At 51.2% G+C, this 13,823-nt stretch overlaps 2 protein-coding genes across 5 annotated transcripts; one reads left to right on the top strand and one right to left on the bottom strand.

Annotated features, from left to right (window-relative positions):
- Positions 1-941: 941 nt before the first annotated feature.
- Positions 942-1,880, top strand: LOC116997727 (mas-related G-protein coupled receptor member D-like). The gene has a single exon (XM_033062806.1). The coding sequence runs from the start codon at positions 957-959 to the stop codon at positions 1,878-1,880; it is 924 nt and encodes a 307-aa protein (XP_032918697.1). The 5' UTR covers positions 942-956.
- Positions 1,881-8,997: 7,117 nt separating this feature from the next.
- Positions 8,998-13,106, bottom strand: LOC116997175 (mas-related G-protein coupled receptor member H-like). 4 transcript variants are annotated; one of them, XM_033061480.1, is made up of 3 exons: positions 12,890-13,106; positions 11,336-11,515; positions 8,998-11,133 (listed from the first exon to the last, which is right to left on the bottom strand). In XM_033061480.1, exon 3 carries the CDS (start codon positions 11,021-11,023, stop codon positions 10,088-10,090), a length of 936 nt encoding a protein of 311 aa, XP_032917371.1. In that variant the 5' UTR covers positions 11,024-11,133; positions 11,336-11,515; positions 12,890-13,106; the 3' UTR covers positions 8,998-10,087. The 4 variants fall into 4 exon arrangements, 2 of the variants coding, with proteins under 2 accessions (XP_032917371.1, XP_032917372.1); XR_004418116.1 differs by lacking the exon at positions 12,890-13,106 and having other exon boundaries at positions 10,144-10,206; positions 11,018-11,133; positions 11,336-11,983; XM_033061481.1 differs by lacking the exon at positions 11,336-11,515.
- Positions 13,107-13,823: the final 717 nt, after the last annotated feature.

The raw sequence follows: 13,823 nt of genomic DNA, 5'->3' as shown, positions 1-13,823 counted from the left end.
ATGATTCTGGAGCTCTTCCCAGAATGGGAGTTGTTTCTGACAAGCAGACACATGCTTCACCAGCACTTCCAGCATTCCAGTGCCCCCAGCACCACCAGCATCCCTCTGCTGCTGGAGGGACAATGAGCCCTCAGGGAAGCAAAACAAGGAATGGTAGAAACCTGTCTGGTGAGACAAGGAAGCTGGAGAATGGGACATTGTCCAGGGAAGAAATGTTTCTAATCAGAAGGACTTTGGATCCATTTGCTACATACTTAATGGGGACCTTTAGACACAAGCCAATTCTTTTTTGGCAAAGAAAAAAAGAAATTCTAGATAAAGAACTCTCAGCGAATGGAGCTCTGACATATCTAAAGTTGTAAAACGACTTCCGCGTGCCCTGTGACCCCACTGAACATTGGGGAAATACAGCAGGACAGGGCACTGAAAGGAGCCAGGATGGGAATGGGAGCTCCTGGTGATCTGGGCACTTTCTCCTTCATGTTACTGACCTGGGAGGATCCACTTTAGGACATGGATCCCAAAGGAGCCAGAGGTACCAGGAAGCACCGCTGATCTGCTCAGACCCCCTGTGCCTGCTGCTGCCCCACAGTGAACAGGTCAGTGCAATGTTTTCCTTCCTCCCTGCCCCACCTTCCTCTCCTCCAGCAGCTGCTCTGTTCCTGCCACCCTCTCCTGGCGACCGCAGTGCCCTCCCCAGGTCCCCCCTTCTCTGCCCTGTGCTTGCTGTCTGCAATCCCCACCTGAACAGTCCAACCCTCCCATTTCCCTCTCTGAAACCATAATTTCCTCTGCCCTCCTCCCCTGCACATCTCACTCCTCCCCACTGAATCCTTCCCACTGCAGGGAGCTGCTGAGGAGCTGCATGGTCCATCCCTGGATTCTCCAAGCACTGACTCCCATCCACTCTGACCACAGCCAGGGAGCACATCCCACTGCCTGCCCAGAGTCCATCCATGGAGGTGACCACCGTGTCCCCGTCTCCTGCCTCACCCATGGTAGGGGAAGATCTCTGTGACATAGACGTCACCAACGTGGCCATACACAGTGTGGCACTGCTCATCTGCCTCTGTGGGCTGGCTGGGAACGGGGCTGTCCTCTGGCTCCTCAGCCCGAAAAAGCATAACTATGGCATCTTTGACCTGGCTGTCGCCGACTTCCTCTTCCTAATCTTAACAGTCCCCTCCACCCTTGTCTTCCTGGTGGAGGACATGTCCTGTTCTCCTATCATGCCCATGATGTACGTGACCTTCCTTTTCCAGCTGTCAGTGTTCTCCTACTACTGGGGGGTGTTCTTGCTGACAGCCTTCAGCTTAGGAAAGGACATGACCTTACTCTGTAAGCTCTGCGGCTGCTGTCAACTACACCACCGCCTGAGGTTGTTGGTGTGGGGCACCCAATATTGGGCATTTTTCTCTCTCTTCACTGTGATTCCCACGCTGATTTCCCTGTGCCCATCCCACGAGCAGGGGCACTGCCGAGCAGCTCTTATCTCCATGTACATCGTCATCCTGCTCCTCTTTGCTGCACCTGTGCTCACTTCCAGTGCAATCGACATCATCAGGGCCAGAAGGGGCTCCAAGAAACAGCGACAACCGCAGAGACGAGACCACATTATCTCCCTCATTGTGCTCTTCACTATCCTTCTCGGCCTCTGCAATTTCCTGCAGCAGCTCGGATATTTCGCTGTGTCCTCAGAGGTTTTTTTCCTGCTCACCTGCATCCACAGCAGCATCAAACCCTTCATCTACTTCTTGGCAGGGAAGTGCTCAAGTCCCTGCTCCGTGGAGTCTCTTCAGCGCTCCCTCCACAGGGTCTTTAATGATGGGAAAGAAAACACTGCCTGCATCAATGGTCCATCCATGGAAGCTGTGCTCTGAGCCTGTTGATCCCTTCCACTGCTCTGCTGAAGGACCTCGGCACAGCTTTCCTGGAGTCACCTGATGAATAAATATCCACAGCATCACCCTCCCTGTGCTGGTGCACTCCTGCAGGAGAAGGGAGCAGGGGCATTGCCAGGGGCAATGTGGGAGGGATGCTTTGCCATGGAGCACATTGGAGCATGGCTTTCCTCCTCCCTGCCCTGCCCACATGGCTCCAGGCAGTGCAGCTGGGCTCAGTGCTGTTCCCCAGCTCTATTCCCCATGGAATGACCCTCATTGCCTGGGCCCCAGGGAATGAACTCCATCTCCTTTGGCTACCCACATGAGTTTCATGGTGGATTGAGGGATCTCCTGCCTCCAAAGAACGACACACATTAAGGCCTGGGGACACACCCAGCATGGGGTGGCAGTGATTTCCCAAATGCCTGCAGGGCTGCTGCCTCTGGATGGCAGGAGTGGGGTTGGGATCACACGGAGCCTCCTTCCCCTTCTGTCTGGCAGAGCTGGCCCTGCATTGCCAGCTGATGGGAAGAGACACCATGTGGGATACTGGTGAAAGCCAGGGAAAAAGCAGCCTTGAAGCAGCCTTGGATTTTCTTACACTGCTCAAGGAAAACATAAGAGAAAAGAATTATAACAATGATTATGCACCTGCAGAGTGCATGAGAGACATGATTGTTTTCATGAAAGCACGTTTACCAGGGGTGTCGCCTACCTTGCATCAATGGAATTATTTCTATCCTTGCTACCATGAACTACTCTATAAAAGTGTTGTGTTTCTTTAAATAATGGGTGTTTTACTTCTCTTCTGCATGAAGATAGTAATGTTGCTATATTCTTTTTGCTGGTCTCCCAGCCCCAATAGCAACAACACCAGGTAGGGCTGCAGAGCTGGACAGGGACAGCAACATTCCCTTGTACTTTCAGTGGGAATGTCTCACATTCTCTAATTCCAGAATTACAGTAATTTCACGACTATAAGGCGCCCTCTTTTGACCAAAATTTTGGCCCGAACCTGGAAGTGCGCCTTATAGTCTGGTGCGCCTTACATAATGGACAAAATTGCAAAATGTGCTAACCTGGAAGGGTGAGCCATGAGTGGGGGGCTGCGCCGTGGGAGCGCTGAGCTGAAGGGGGAGCGGGGGCAGGCAACCACGACTGGCAAGAGCCGTGCGGGGAGGGAGGGAGCCAGCAGCCCCGACCCAGCAGGAGCTGTACGGGGATGGAGGGAGCTGGTGGCCGCAGAAGCCGCAAGCCATGGCTCCCCTGCGCCAACCCGGAAGTGTGAGCTGTGGCCGCGCCATGGCAGCCCCAGGCAGCCCCGGGCAGCCCTGGACGGGGGGCAGCCCTAAGCCATCCCGAACTGCCGTGAGCCGTGGCTGCCCCGAGCTGCGCCTCGCCAGGCGATGCCAGGGGTGGGCGGGACTGCCGAGGCCTGTGGCACGGGGAGGGTGCCCGGGGCTGCGTTTAAAGGCTACACCAATCTGTGAAAAATGTTTGCAAATTGAGCACCTGCCAGTAAACCATGCGATCGTGCGATTCCGTTACTAATTTGTTACTTTGTTGCGTTCGGCGGAGCTCCTCTCTGCAAAAAAAAAAAGTGTACCTTATAATCTGGTGCGCCTTATAGTAGTGAAATTACTGTAAATCATTCTGAGTAAAGTGCAGGCTCAAAGGTGCCCTGCACTGAACCCTGGTGCCTGTGACCAAAAAAAGCTTTCAACATGGAAATTCACATCACCAGATGTTTGGACCATTTAATTGCACAAAAATTAGGGGTTATGCTGCTGTGGGCCCATCCTCTGCTTCCCCAGCATCAGAGTCCAAGGAATCCCTTGACCACCTCCATCCTGAACCTGGCCACCCTCAGGAGGAGCTGAACAGGGACTCTGCACAGCAGCTTCACCCAAAATCCATCTTGTACTGATCTTTGTCATTTTATTACTACCCCTACATCAGATTTGTGTTTATTTTTTTGGTTTGTTTCCTGTGTGATAACTCTGACCTCAGAATTTGTTGAATAAACAACTTCCCAGCTTCTCTGCAGAGCTTGTCCCTTGTGAACAGTGTCTAAAATGCCTCATTTCCTTATTTTATCCCATTCTAAAGATCCTGGCTTGTCTCTGAGGAGGGCAGGTACCTGTCTCATACCAGAGCTCTTTCTAAGGCAGTACCTGCAGTGGCTGGGATGATGTTGGCAGTGCCAAGATCTCCTCATTCCTCCTGGAGAGACCTGGGCAGCAACCACATCTCTTATCCAGGGGGAAGTTGTCCCTCCTTTTCCCACTGCCTTAAATCCAGGGGAAACCAAGGTGCCACTGCTTCTGAAAAGGGAAGGGAGAGTGAAAGGCGTTGGTGGTGAGTCAGGCTTTGGAGAAACACGTGGGATAAAATATCTAAAATGCATTTATTAACAGAGTTGTTAATAATTAACAGAGCAGAGCAACTTCCACACCTGACAGGGTTTTTCTGTCATGTTTTCCTGTCCCCATTATCTTGGAATGCAGTGACTTTCCACGGTACAACCTTGTTCAGGAAAGGACAACCCCGTCAGGGAGTGTCTCCCAGGACAAGTGCTGAAGGATCATGATCCTCCAATGTACTTTTCCTACTTACTAGTACCTTCCTTGTCTCCAGGGTGACCCAGGCCATTCCCCACATGAGTTTTCTTTCAAAAAAAAGATAAAAGATTTCAAACCAAGATGTTTCCTGGTTGTCCCTTCCCATGGCAGAAGGGTTGCTGTGCTATGATCTCTAAGGTTCCTTCCAAATAGACCATTCCATGATGATTCCCCCTGTCATCCAGAATCCTCTCCAGACAGGAGTTCCCTTGCTCACACAGCACCAGCCTGAGAGACAGATCCAGCTGATTTTGGACAGTACTCTTAGGCACAGGGTGGGATTGTTGGGATGTCCTGTGCAGGGCAAGGAGATGAACCCCATGATCCTCCTGGGTCGCTTCCAACTCTGGATATTTTATGGTTAGATTTTATAATGACTCTATTTCATGATGATTCCACTGTATTGTCCCTATTACCTGACTCCGGCATATCCTCAAAAGCCCTCTGGAAGACAGCACCAACAGAGAGGGTGAATTCCTCTGCACAGCTCCCAGCCAGGAAGTCAATCAGAGGGTGGGCACTGCTGTGGGCACAGGCGAGTGGGAGAGAGGTGCTGAGGGCAAAGGCAGAGAAGTCAAACGCCCTCAGCAAGAGCCAGTACCCAAAATGAGGGGAGAACAAACAGAGCTGTCCCAGCACTGAAGGCTGTAACAGAGCAGATACCAGCAGGGAAAGCCAAGAGGATGGAGACGTTCAGCCCAGCTGTCACAGCCCTGTCACGGGCCCAGCTGGTGGCAGAAGCTCTCAGGGACAGAAAATCCCCCCAGGGCGATGGGGATGGAGAGCAGGAAGGTGAACTCAGCCATGGCCAGGGTGAGGACACAGATGGGGATGGGGTTCCTGCGGCTGTGGAAGCCAAGGAGCCAGAGCACAGCCCCGTTCCCACCATTCCACACAGGCACAGCAGCAGCAGCGTGACAGGGACTTTGCTCCAGTGGCTGTGGTCACAGTGGGTCCGGCTGGAGTGGTTCTCCTCATTCCAGCTCCCCTTGGATGCCTTCCCACTGGGCTGGCTCCAGCAGCCGTGTGGTGTCTCTGGGAGATTCTGCCCCTTGTGATAAATTTAGCCGGGTGACAGCATAGCTGTAAAACAACAATGGGATGTCTGCTAGGCTATCCTTTAATCCACATAGTGTTTGAAGCCCTTTCCAAATGCTGTGTTATCCAAGGATAGGCAGGAACCAAACACAGGTTCAGGGGTTTGAGTTCACAATATATAGGGAATACCTGAGGGCGGTGGTCAAATCCCAAAGGACATTTGATCTTTTATGGCCAAAGGTCCCAAACCAATTGAGAATTAAGACTCTAGGAATAAAATTTCCTTTGGAATCTGATAAGTAACATCTTCACAGTGCCTGGTTTGCCAGGGTCTTAGGTTTATGTCTCCAATTTCAACTGATTCAATTACCACATCTGCACCTTTTTTCTCAATTACAAAAGCGTTTGGTAAAGAATTTTGAAAAACCCTTGACACACAATTTAACAAACAGGGTAACAACAGAAACACAATACCAAGAATTACAAAAATTACTAAAACTGTTTTGATTAAAAATAGAGCCCAACTAGACAAGTTTCAATTTCTGAACAGTCCGTTGAACCAGTCATTTTCTTTTTGTAGCTTCTGGAATCTTTCTTTGAGAATCTGAATGCTGTGATGAATGGCGTCTCTGTGATCAGCAAGGTTCACACAACACATGTCACCAAAGTCCTCGCAGCTCTGCCCATGTGCTGAGAGTAGAAATTCTATTGCTGCCGTGGTTTCAAGGTGGCATGCCTGATGGCATCCACATCTGAGAGCAAGCACTTAATGCAAGGGAGGCAGCACTGGTTTGTTTACTCAGGAGGCAACCAACATAAAAGTGATCCATAGCAAAAAGAATAGAGAAAAAAGATCTACACATTACTTTGAATCTAGTTGCAATGATGATGTCACATATTGGAGAAAGACAAAAGAGGAGTTGCCTCCCTTTTACTGCCCTGGGTGGCCACAGCAAAGGCTTTTGGTCAATTAGATCACCACAGCAAAGGCTTTAGGTCAATTAGATCACCTCACCTCTGTGTCCTCACCCTGGCCATGGCTGACTTCACCTTCCTGCTCTCCATCCCCATTGCCCTGGGGGGATTTTCTGTCCCTGAGAGCTTCTGCCACCAGCTGGGCCCGTGACAGGGCTGTGACAGCGGGGCTGAACGTCTCCATCCTCTTGGCTTTCCCTGCTGGTATCTACTCTGTGACAGCCTTCAGTGCTGGGACAGCTCTGTTTGTTCTCCCCTCATTTTGGGTACTGGCTCTTGCTGAGGGCGTTTGACTTCTCTGTCTTTGCCCTCAGCACCTCTCTCCCACTCACCTGTGCCAACAGCAGTGCCCACCCTCTGATTGACTTCCTGGCTGGGAGCTGTGCAGAGGAATTCCCCCTCTCTGTTGGTGTTGCCTTCCAGAGGGCTTTAGAGGATGTGCCAGAGCCAGGGAGAAGGGACAACACTGTGCAATCATCATCAATGGGATCGTCATGAAACAGAGTCACAGTATCACAGCATAACTTGGTTGGAAGAGACCTCCACGATCATCAAGTCCAACCCACGCCGTAACTAAACAATGGCACCAAGAGCCACAGCCAGTCTTTTTTCAAATACATCCAGGGATGGTGACACCACCTCCTACCCAGGAAAAGCATTTCAATACTTTTTTATTCTTTTAGTAAAAAAACTTTTTCCTAATATCCAACCTGAATTTCCCCTGGTGCCGCTTGAGTCTGTGTCCTCTGGTTCTGTTGGTGCTGCCTGGTGAAGGAGACCAACCCCACCTGAGCACAGGAAGTTGTAGAAGCTTTCAGGAAGTTGTAGAGGGTGATAAGGTCACCTCTGAGACTCCTTTTCTCCAGCCTAAAAGGAGTAATTGTAAAATCTATCCATATAATATCCAGAGTTGGAAGGGACCCACAAGGATCATGGAGTTCAGCTCCTGGCCCTGCACAGGACATCCCAACAGTCCCATCCGGTGCCTGAGAGCATTGTCCAAAAACTCCTTGATCTCTGTGAGCCTGGTGCTGTGTGCAGCAGGGGAACTCCTGCCTGGAGAGGATTCTGGATGACATGAGGAATCATCATGGAATGGTTTGAGTTGGAAGGAATCTTAGAGATCATTGCATTCCAACCCTTCTGCTGTGGGAAAGGACACCAAGGAAATGTCATACTTTGAAATCCTTGCTCTTTTGAACGGAAGCTCAAGTAGGGAGTGGCCTGGGTCACCCTGGAGACAAGAAAGGTGCTTGGAAGGGGACAGAGTACATTGGAGGATCATGATCCTTCTGCACTTAACTTGGGAGACACTCCCTGGCTGAGTTGATTCTTCCTTGACAAGCGGTTGTACCGTGGAAAGTTTCTGGATAGGAAAATGGAAGAAAGGAAGAAAAAACCCTCTAATGTGTTAAAGTCTCTCTATACTTTTAATTATTAACAACTCTCATATAAAATGCTTTCTAGCTGTTTTATCTCATGTGTGTTGTGTCTCCAAAGCCTGACTCAGCACCAACAAGTTTCACTCTCCTTTCCCCTTCCAGAAGCTGTGGCACCTTGGTTTCCCCTGGATTTAAGGCAGTGGGAAAAGGAGGGACAACTTCCCCCTGGATAAGAGATGTGGCTGCTGCCCAGGTCTGTCCCAGGAGGAATGAGGAGATCTTGGCAATGTCAACATCATCCCAACCATTGCAGGCAGTGCCTTAGGAAGAGCTCTGGTATGAGACAGGTACCTGCCCTCTTCAGAGACAAGCCAGAATGTTCAGAATGGGATAAAATGAGGAAATGAGGGATTTTGGACACTGTTCACCAGGGACAAACTCTGCAGAGAAACCTGGATATTGTTTATTCAACAAGTTCTTAGGTCAGAATTTTCACACAGGAAAAAAATAAAAAAATAAACACAAATCTGATGTAAGGATAATAACTAAATGACAAAGATTACTATAAGATGGATTTTGGGTGAAGCTGCTGTGCAGAGTCCCTGTTCAGCTCCTCCTGAGGGTGGTCAGGTTCAGGATGGAGGTGGTCAAGGACTTCCTTGGACACTGATACTGGAGAACCAGAGGATGGTCCCATTGCAGTGTTCAGTGAATATGACCACCAGAGACCCCTCTGAGTGATCTCCAGGGCCATGAAAGGAGTTTGAGAAAGAGGTGAATTCATGGAAATGAGTCCAAGGAAAGTGATATTTAGGTATTAGATAAGAAATACACTTTAATGACTGTGTGTGGTTGCAATGGATGAAGCTCATTGTAAAGTCTCAGTACACGCAGAACAAGGAGAGATCCCTCTCTGTGTCCTGTGCTGGTAAAGAATTCCTTCTTCCTGATGCTTCCCATGGTGTTAGAAAGTTTATTCTGGCTGACTGTGGTATCACTCCCAATTCCCATCTCCACTCCCCATCCCATCCCATCCCATCCCATCCCATCCCATCCCATCCCATCCCATCCCATCCCATCCCATCCCATCTCATCCGATCACCACTCTCTGCCTTGAAGCGCAGCCTGTTGGGCTCTGCTACCCTCCAGTTAGGACATTTGGGACCAGCAGCCTCCAGAGCCTTCCCAACCACATCCAGATCCTTCCAGAACCCTCCAGACACCACTGACAATCTCCTGACCCACTCTGGGGCTGCCTTTTCCCCTAAGTCATTCAGGATCCTGCTCCACTCCACCAAGGACCATGAGCAGTGACTCTGCTTCTCCCAGCCATTCATGCTTTTGCAACTTAAAATCAACAATTGATCAAAGAAATGACACTTAAAAGGATTTAGCTGAAAATGTCTCTCCTGACTTACCCTCACTTACAGGCCTGACTCGCTGAGATGTCTCAGGTACTGAAACCCCTGGGAGAGCAGCATTGCTCCCACATTTGCCATGGCAGATGCACACGTGTGTGCACACAGACAGAGTCAGTGCAAGGTCCCTGTGAGAAATTCCCCTCGGAGGCAGGGAAATGCTCACTCTGGATCCGTTTGCATCTCCTCACTGTGCCAAGGGCTGAGCCTCGAGCACTGGGGGATCGGCCCAGGACCCGTCGGTGTTCAGGGATCACCCGAGGGCAGCAAACGGGAGAGATCCCGGCTGGGAGAGGCCCCACTCTCAGGGAGGTTCTGGTCAGCACTGTTGGGGCCAGGAGTGCTCCAAGGGTCTCCTTTTGGAATGCTGTTTGCAGGGCCCCAAGAGATGGGCTTCAGTCACAGCCATGTTTCATCCTGGCCACACTTTGGGCTGGCAGCTTTCTGTGAAAGTGTGGGAACAGGGATGTTGTGCCATCCAGGGAAGTGAACTGATTTCCAAGGGTGTCCCTAAAACCCAGGAGGTTGTTGGAGAGCAGCAGTTCCTGGGAGCAGAGGGTGTTTCTGATGAGCTGCAGAGGATCTGAGCCCAGGGGCTGCTCCTCAAGGCTGATGCCTAAGGAGCATTTCTGAGATCCCAGTGCAGCCTGGAAAGGGGGAGGGGATGCACCAGCAGAGGGAGGGTGACACTGTGGATATTTATTCATCAGGTGGTTCCAGGAAACCTGTGCCGAGATCCTACAGCAGAGCAGTGGAAGGGATCAACAGGCTCAGATCCCTGTGTCCCTAGAGGCATCATTTCTGCGGCCAGTTTTTTTTTTCTTCTCCTCAAAGATCCTCTGGAGGGAGAGCTGGAGGGACCCCACAGAGCAGTTCTTCCAACATCTCCCTGCCAAGAAGTAGATGAAGGGTTTGATGCTGCTGTGGATGCAGGTGAGCAGGAAAAACACCTGCGAGGAGAAAATGCTATACCCGATCTCCTGCAGTAAATTCCAGAGGCTGAGGGGGAGTGTGAAGAGCACAATGAGGCAGATAACAATGTCAAAACTCTTGGGTTGCTGCTGGATAGAGCCAGACTTGAACTTAATGTAGAGGATTGTGCTGAAAGTGAGCATGAAGGGAACACAGAGGAGGAGGTTGAAGGTGTACATGGAGATGAGAGAAACCCGGCACTGCTCAGGAAACTGGGACATACACAGGGAAATCCTTGTGGCAAGCACAGTGGTGAAAGTGATGGGGAGTACCAAGAGCAGGGCACACACCACCTTTGACAGGTGCTGGGGATGGTGGCAACAGTGCCAGAGTGGGCAGTGGATGGACTGGCACCTCTTGATGCTGATCAATGTCAGTGTGTACAGCCACAGGGTGCTGGAAATCTGAGGCAGGTAAAGAAGTAACCGCACATGCTGCAAGGGCATGATGACAGTGCAGGACATGTCCTCCAGCAGGAAAAGCAGAGGGGAGGGGACCAGAAAGAGGACGAAGAGGAAGTCGAAAAAAGTCAGAAAGAACATTAAATAGGTGGTGCTGTTCCTGCACAAAACGTAGGAGCGGAGAAGCCAAAGGACAGCCCCGTTCCCAGCCAGCCCACAGAGGCAGATGAGCAGTGCCACACTGTGTATGGCCACATCAGTGAAATCTGTCTCACAGAGATCATCCCCTTCAGTGGGTGAGGCAGGAGATGGGGACACAGTGGTCACCTCCATGGATGGGCTCTGGGCAGGCAGTGGGATGTGGTCCCTGGCTGTGGTCAGAGTGGAAGGGAGTCAGTGCTTGGAGAATCCAGGGATGGACCATGCAGCTCCTCAGCAGCTCCCTGCAGTGGGAAGGATTCAGTGGGGAGAAGTGAGATGTGCAGGGGAGGAGGGCAGGAGTTGGGAGGGATGTGGAAGGGTAGCACAGGACACAGGGGGGGACCTGGGGAGGGCACTGCGGTCGCCAGGAGAGGGTGGCAGGAACAGAGCAGCTGCTGGAGGAGAGGAAGGTGGGGCAGGGAGGAAGGAAAACATTGCACTGACCTGTTCACTGTGGGGCAGCAGCAGGCACAGGGGGTCTGTGCAGATCAGCGGTGCTTCCTGGTACCTCTTGCTCCTTTGGGATCCATGTCCTAAAGTGGATCCTCCCAGGTCAGTAACATGAAAGAGAAAGTGTCCAGATCACCAGGAGCTCCTCATTCCCATCCTGCTGGCTCTGTCCCTCTGTTAAACCCCCAGACTCAATGATAGTCAGAAATGGCATTTTTGGCTACGTCAGCATTTTATTTCCTCAGATATACTCATCTTGGGTTTTTTTTGCTACAGAGGTAGTGGCTTTTGTCAAATCTTGAAATTAAATATTTTGCAAATGGCTCCTGATTTACTCCTGAAGGGAAACATTCCTTCTCTGCAGAATGTCCCATTCTCCAACTTCCTTACATCTCCCAACGGGTTTCTACCATTCCTTGTTTCTCTTCCTTGAGAAGTCTTTGTCCCTTCAGCAGCAGAGGGATACTGGTGGTGCTGGTGGCACTGGAATGCTGGCAGTGCTGGTCAGGCAGCTGGCTGCTTGTCAGAAGGAACTCCCATTCCAGGAACAGTGCCGAGATCATTGCCAAAACATGGCCTGGGCCTATGGAAGCACAACTGAGCTGCTCCCTAGCCTAGCCTAGCCTAATTGTAACCTATCCCTATCCCTATCCCTATCCCTACCCCTATCCCTGTCCCTATCCCTATCATCCCATCCCACTGGTTTCTCAGACAGCAACTGCTCCTCCACTCTGAGCATTGCCTGTCAGGCTCTGCTCTCCTCTGGATTTCCCAGCATCCAGACCCCTTCCAAGCCCCTCTGACCCTCTCCTGACCCCCCCAGCCTGCTCTGACACCCCAGAACCCACCCAGGGCTGCTTGTTTTCCCCTGACAGCCCCACTGCTCCCTGCTCCACCTGGGACCCCGGCAGTGTCTCTGCTCCTCCTGGCCAGGGGGTTCTGGGACCCAGGAGGGAGGAGGAAAGCCCAGCTCCAGTGTGCTCACAGAATGATAAATGTGGCTGGAGCCAGTGCACAAACACATAAGGAGGTCTGCAGTGGTTTTGGGAGAAGTTCTGTAACAAGGAGCAAGAGCACATGGCCAAGGGAAAAGATCAAAGCAAGGTCACCTTTAATATTGCAGCACTCAGTGACCACCAGAGACCCCTTTGAATCAACCTCCAGGATCATAAAAGTACTTCCAGTGGAAGAGAAACTCATGAAAACTAATTCTAGGAAAATTATGTTTACGTGTTAGATAAAACCTTTTAACGTCTGTGTGTGGTTACAATGGATAAAACCCCTGCTGTGAAGTCTCAGCACACAGATCAGGGAGGGAACCTTCTGTGTGTCCTGTGCTGGTAAAGAATTCCTGCTTCTGAATGGTACTCATGATGTTAGAAAGTTTACTTCAACCAATTTCAGTGTCAAGATACAGATGGGAAGCACAGGGCAGAGGAGGGGGGACCTGGGGAGGGCACTGCGGTCACCAGGAGAGGGTGGCAGGAACAGAGCAGCTGCTGGAGGAGAGGAAGGTGGGGCAGGGAGGAAGGAAAACATTGCACTGACCTGTTCACTGTGGGGCAGCAGCAGGCACAGGGGCTCTGTGCAGATCAGCGGTGCTTCCTGGTACCTCTGGCTCCTTTGGGATCCATGTCCTGAAGTGGATCCTCCCAGGTCAGTAACATGAAGGAGAAAGTGCCCAGATCAACTGGAGCTCCCCATTCCCATCCTGCTGGCTCCTCTCCATGCCCTGTCCCCCTGTTACTCTCCCAGACTCAGTGGAGTCACGGGGCAGATGGAAATTGCATCATTGGTTACGTCAGCATTTCACTTCCTCATAGTTATCTTTTTTTTTTTTTTTTTCCCTACAGAGGAAGTGACTTGTCAAAAGCTCGAAATGAAATATTTTGCAAATGGCTCCTCATTTACTCCTATTGAGAAACATTCCTTCCCTGCAGAATGCCCCATTGTCCAACTGCTTTTCCTCTCCTGACAGGTTTCTACCATTCCTCATTTCTCTTCCCTCAGTGTCATTGTCCCTCCAGCACCAGAGGGACACTGGTGGTGCTGGTGGCACTTGAATGCTGGCAGTGCTGGGGAGGCAGCTGGGTTTTTCTCAGAAGTAACTCTCAATCTGGAAACAGCTCCAGGATCATTGCCAAAACCTGCCCTGGTCCCAAGGAAGCACAACTGAGCTTCTCCCCAACCCCTCCCCATGCCATTCTCATCCCTGCTCCCCATCCCCACCCCTCTGCCCATCCTATCGCATCCCACAGGTTTCCCAGAAGTCAGCTGCTCCCCCACTCCAAGCATGGTCGTTGAGACTCTGCTGAGCCTTTCCTCCAGTGGGGACATGTGGGATTGCTGGCATCCAGACCCTACAGACCCCATCTGACCGTGTCCTGACCCCTCCGAAAGTGCCTCCAACACCCCAGACCCCAGGGCCCCTTTTTCCCCCAACAGGCCCAATATTGCCCTGATCCACTTGGACACTGGGCAG

This window comes from Catharus ustulatus, chromosome 6 (genome assembly GCF_009819885.2).
Source record: "Catharus ustulatus isolate bCatUst1 chromosome 6, bCatUst1.pri.v2, whole genome shotgun sequence".
Classification (NCBI taxonomy): domain Eukaryota; kingdom Metazoa; phylum Chordata; class Aves; order Passeriformes; family Turdidae; genus Catharus; species Catharus ustulatus.
This window is presented reverse-complemented; position numbering and strand designations above follow the sequence as displayed.

Coding starts and splice junctions, on each gene's coding strand:
- LOC116997727 (XM_033062806.1), top strand. CDS start 957: ATGGAGGTGACCACCGTGTCCCCGTCTCCTGCCTCACCCATGGTAGGG.
- LOC116997175 (XM_033061480.1), bottom strand. CDS start 11,023: ATGGAGGTGACCACTGTGTCCCCATCTCCTGCCTCACCCACTGAAGGG.